The following is a 5,726-nucleotide window of genomic DNA, read 5'->3' as shown; positions in this document are numbered from 1 at the left end:
TCGAAAGCACATTTCAACACAACCATTTTTCAAAAAGTGAGACTCACAAATACACATTCATAACTAGCAAACATCAACATTTCATGAACATTTGAAATCCACTTTTTTGTGCACTTTTTATATTAAATCAGTTTTGATGCAACCCACTCCCTAGAAAACATGCTAATAATTGTATGCCTACATACTTTATTTGTGTATGTCTATTGTCTAGCATGTTGAAATCGTTTGGCTTGGAATTGACATAAAAATCATTAAAAAAATCAAATTGACAACATTGAAAGGAAGTAATAATAAAATAAAACTTATCCCAAATTATCCTTAAGATTGTTGTAAAATCTGAGAAACAAATGAAAAATAAAAAATCAAGTGAAAAAAGAAAAAAAATCTAAAGCGTGATTTCACTGTCCTTAAAGATAATTTTCGCTCCTTTGGAGTAAAAAATTATGTGCAAAAGGATTATAGTGATTATCCTTTAAGATTCAACAGACTCTTCTTTATTAGTTTGCACAAACTAGTAAGGGATATTAGGAACAGTGGAAAGACTTTTATAGAGAAAAAGAACCCAACGGGAAAGCAAGAAAAACAGAGAAAATATGCAAAAAAGCTTTAAAGGCGACGAGAGAACTATTGGTGTATTGTGACTGAGGTAGAAAAGCTATATTTATAGGCCGAAACAGAAATTTAACATTACAAAATATAAGTATAAAATCAATGAAAAATCAGAGAGAATTGAGAAAAATTATGCTAAGTCAAATAACATTTAAAAGAATAAGGAAATATCAAGCTTTGTCATATTAACAATATAGAAGAGATGAGAAAACTATTGGTGTATTGTGACTGAGGTAGAGAGGCTGTATTCATAGGCTGGAGCAGAAAGTTAACATTACAAAATATCAGTATAAAATCCATGAAAAATCAAAGGGAATCAAGAAAAATTATGCTAAGTCAAATAACGTTTAAGAGAAATAGAAAATATTAAGCTTAATCAGATTAACGATAAAATCTGAAAAATAAGACTAAGTTAGATAAGGTTAATAGACTTAGTCATTAACATCGTTTCAACAACTAAAGGTTGAGGAAAATAAAATTATATACCGAAGTACAAAATTATATAGGCTTAGCCCACATGTATACTTATGGGCAAGAAGGGAAATCTATATTTTCTCAAGGCTTAACCTGATCTCATGTATGCATGAGCCTACTCTTTTTTCCTTCCTTACAACAAGCCTACTATGGATTTTCATAGATAAGGCACTCACCTCTCTTGTACCTTGACAATGTGGGATGTTGAAATTTTATGAAATACACTATTTTTCCAACAACTAGGTCCATCTAATACCGAAGACACTGCATCAAGGTATGACAACACATCTTAGCTTTAGGTTTCGCATAATGTGTAAAAACTTTAAACAATTATAAACCTTTTGATAATTCTTTTAGAATATAATTGTATATTTTTTAATAATATATTAGAAAGTAGCCACACTATTTAATGGGTTTGTAAAATTTTTTAAATAATTGGTGTAAAAAATTAACCAAAAAAAGATGACACAACACAAAGTGATTGAAAATTCATCTTTTAGTAAGAAGAGAGACAAAATATGTTGTACTATTAAGTAAATCAAAAGAGAAAATGAACAGAATACTGAATATTAGTAAAAATGAATGTTGTATTATTGTAGATTTATAATTGATTAGAATATAAGTTCTTTATAGAGCAATATATTTAGTATTGTGCATGGGTAAGATGATAAATTATTTGATGTTTAGACAACCTGGCAATGTGTAAAATAAATAAAGAAATTGTATTGATTTATAATTTAGAAAGTTTGCATCTATTTTTATCAAGAATCTATATTACAATTTCTAAATTTGTACCTATTTAACAGCAAAATATGAAAATGATGACATACAAATATCATGAGAAGATATACGAAAATTGTTGAGCAAGGCAAACAATTCAAACCGTCACATATAGATGGAAAGAAAAACAATGAAAAGTACCCGAATGTTCAAGCAGGTTGTTCAGTGAGTTATACATCACAAAATCAAAATGAATTTTACACCAATTTTTTTAGACTTTTATGTTTAAGAAGTCGCATATTGTCACAAAACAGACAAACTCCAATAAAAGCAATCAAAATGCAATGTTTAAAATGTTGCATGTTGTCATAAAATAGACAAACTCTTATAACAACAATCAAAATGCACCAATCTCACCCACACCTGTAAATAGAAATTCATGAAAAAAATTATGAGTGGTGGAAAAACCTGAAGGCCATTGAACAAAGAGACACGGAGCGAAATCCCCACAAAGCCTTTCCAATAGAAACCCTCCACCCTAAATCCAAAAATTACAAAACAACCAACCCCAAAACACCGTTCACTTTTTATGCAAATCAGAAAAACCCAAAATGCTCCTAACTTTTGCTGGAATTACTAAACTGTATCGCCCTCATCTGTAAAACCTTGAAATACCCTCCATGCAACAAGCAATTTACAATGCCATGCGTCACATCCTAAAAGTCCTCTGTGGGTTAAAATCATAGCACTTTATATTTGAATGAACATTAAAGCAATTGAAAACTTGAAATAACCTCTTCATCTCAAACATAATACCCAAAATGCCTCCTCACATTTGAAAATTGCCTAACCACATAGCTTCCATTTACAAAGTCTGAAATATCCCTATAAAAACATCAAAAGACCAACACAAGTGTCTAACTATAAAAGAGTCTATACACGAGATTCATTATATATAAGATAAGATTTGTATATTTTGTTTTTATTGAATTATAATTTTATATTTTATTCAACCAATGAATTCCAATTCCATAGAAATAAGAATAACGGATTAAAAGACCAACCAATCTCATTTTTTGAAAAAATGCCTTTTCGTATTCCCAACGAATATATTGATGGATTTTGGAGTCATTATCGACGAAATTGACACTCATTACCGACAAATTTGGTCGATATTTTCAACCCAACTAAAATAAATTACTAACAGAATTTGACATTTTTACCTAGAAATTTCTCTTTTTCTTTCACACACCGATTTTATCGACATTCACTCCGTGATTCGTCAATAATCCATTGACAAGTTATCTACAAATTTATCCTCTTATTGAAAATTTTTATTACTAACGGAACAATAAAATCATCGATGAAATTTAAGGATAGAATATTTTGTCATCGGCATAATGATATTAAGAAAAATAACTTCCTTGATCAAGTTTTTGACATAATATTCCGTTGGTAGAAATCAATACCGATGAAATTTTGAACGTTTGAGACGAAGTATTCCATTGAAAATGCCCTGTTTCTTAGTAGTTTCTCTCGTAAACACTAGTGGTGAGTGACTCGGGAAACCGTTTGAGGTCATGGCAGTGGGTTTTGGTTTTAAGGCTTGAAGGAAGGAATGAGTGTTGCTTGAACTAAAGGTTTCCTTACTGGTTTTGACTCTCTCCCTTTTAAAACCTTTATTAATCTGATACCATGTTAGTTAATCAGAAATCTTAAATAAGATGAAGAGAGAATAATAGAAATAAAGAAAAAAAAAAAGGAACTGATCTAATATGTTTCATTTATTCACTGATACTTATACAGCCATAAGCATGAAAATATATCAACATAACTTCAGAACTAGGTAGCCAAATCTGAATGAAATGTCACTTACTGTAAGCTAAATCTACAAACAACAAACTAAACAACTTATGGCAGCATAAACAAGTTACAAAAGTATCTCTGCCACTAATGAAGCAATAGGGAGGAGGGCCTACAGGGTATTAATTAGGACATGGGAAAATGAAATTTCCAGCAATGTCCCACATTTATATTTTAATGCTAGATCTAAACAGATGTAAATCATAATTATAAAGATTTCCTTACAGCTCATAAGGAAATTAACAATTTAAATAAGAAGAAAAGAATATTGCATTTACAGCTCAAAGAAAATGGATTATGTTCTTATTCTATACAAGCAAATAATGACAAACAGGCAAAAGAAGAAAGAAAATGACCCATGCATGTGGGACTGATCACTTATTGCTCTTCTGCTCACAAGACACCAGAGAAATAGAGGGAAGAAAACAAAAGGAAAAAGGAAAAGAGAAGCAAATTTCAAATCTCTCACATGAATAACGACGCCATTGCCCGTGTCCTGTGGCTTACAAAGTATTCTTTAATGCTTTTGTATCAATCTGAATACATCTGTAATCACTATATTCACATCAACGACACTCCAATGCACAGGCTGAACAACACCATCACTAATCTCCTACCGTCCAATCCCGCAACCCCATTTTCATCATCAGCCGACTGATCAGCTGGGTCACTCTCTGCCGGCGCATCGGATTCTGGTGCATCTGCAGCCTTGTGCTTGGATTTGGAAGCCTTTGGTGCCTCAGCCGCTTCCACTGCCTTGAACAACTCCCTAGGCAACAACACCTTATCAATTTTGTACACAATCAATGGCTCTTCATCCTTCAAAGTCCCTGTAATTTTTGCCGTCATAACCTTAGTCTTCAATGTCACGACCTCGCCGTCGTTTTGCACGGTGAAATCAAACTTGTTTGCTCCATCTGTTGCCAACGTGTTCACAATTCCATTGCTGGATTTCAGCGTTTGCATGGACTGATACACAGGAATTCCATGGTACAACTGCAGGGACACTTTCTGGGCTGCTGTCAAATTCTCGTATTTGGGCATGAATCCTTTGATAACAGGGTCAGTCGGGCAAAACACTGTTAAACCTCCATCAATGTTTTCGTTAAATGTTGCATCAGCTCCTGAAGCCTTCAGCAAGTCAGCAAAGGCTTTACAGCCTTGCTTTGACATTATTTCTGTCAGATTAAGCTGGCTTGGCTCTGCGGTTGGTGCTTCAGCTTCAGCTGAATTCAAAACCTGGATCAAAATTAAACATCAGCTAATCATCAATACTACAATTGACATCAAGAACTATTTTGAACTTGAGCTTAAATTAGTATTCACTCAAACTGCTATAAGTAGAGATTCTAACTCGAATATAAGAGTATGAGGCCATATTGAACTGAACTTAACTTGTGTAAGACAACAACACTACTTAACATGTTAACTAAATTAATTATGTACCTGACTAATTTGTAAGACAGAGATATTATAAGGAATCTCTGCTACGGATTTTACATAAACAGCATCAAGTTTTCCATTGTTATCTTCCGCCCCAAATCCAACTTTTCCACCTTTAAGATCAGTGATGTTGATGTACCCTGAGGAACCTGGAGCAGCACCAGTAGCCTGGAACATGGTAGAAGTCAAAGCTGTTCCATTGGTAATCTGGTGAAGCTTCTTGGAACCAAAGTAGTCGACAAGAACATGGAGAGAGAGGACATTCTTGACAGTGTAGAGGGAGAGTTGTTTATCCAAGAGAGCTGACATAGCAGCATTGTCCAGGGCTAGAACAGTTATGGTTTGCCGCCGGTTGATCTCTGAAGCCAGGTGAGTGGTGGTGAGGTAGTGGTTGAAGGTGGAGAATTCAGGGTGTTTGGCGAGGATACGTGTGATGTTGTGTGCATTCGAGGTGGTGGAGGAGGAGAAGATGAAGAGGATGAAGAGAGCAAGGGAGGGAAAGAGGGTGGGGGTTAGAGGTGGCATCTTGGAGGTGGAGGAGAACAATAGTGGGTTGGGAGTTGGGAACTTGGAAGAGTATGATGGTGTTTGTGTTTAAGTAGAGTCGAGCTGGGGAG

General features: G+C 34.1%; 1 protein-coding gene across 1 annotated transcript; it reads right to left on the bottom strand.

Moving 5' to 3' along the window:
* Positions 1-3,939: 3,939 nt before the first annotated feature.
* LOC18612488 (fasciclin-like arabinogalactan protein 2) lies at positions 3,940-5,726 on the bottom strand. The gene is made up of 2 exons (XM_007049306.3): positions 5,113-5,726; positions 3,940-4,905 (listed from the first exon to the last, which is right to left on the bottom strand). The coding sequence occupies exons 1-2, from the start codon at positions 5,632-5,634 to the stop codon at positions 4,228-4,230; spliced, it is 1,200 nt and encodes a 399-aa protein (XP_007049368.3). The 5' UTR covers positions 5,635-5,726; the 3' UTR covers positions 3,940-4,227.

The sequence above is a fragment of the Theobroma cacao genome, chromosome 1 (genome assembly GCF_053813885.1).
Source record: "Theobroma cacao isolate CCN51 chromosome 1, ASM5381388v1, whole genome shotgun sequence".
In the NCBI taxonomy this organism is placed as follows: Eukaryota; Viridiplantae; Streptophyta; class Magnoliopsida; order Malvales; family Malvaceae; genus Theobroma; species Theobroma cacao.
Note: the sequence above shows the minus strand (reverse complement) of the source record. Positions and strands in the feature narration are given on the sequence as shown.

Bases quoted from the DNA above. Each gene is read 5' to 3' on its own strand.
- LOC18612488 (XM_007049306.3), bottom strand. From the start codon at position 5,634: ATGCCACCTCTAACCCCCACCCTCTTTCCCTCCCTTGCTCTCTTCATC. The intron at 4,906-5,112 runs GTACATAATTAA...ATTTTGATCCAG, and splicing joins CTGTCTTACAAATTAGTCAG to GTTTTGAATTCAGCTGAAGC.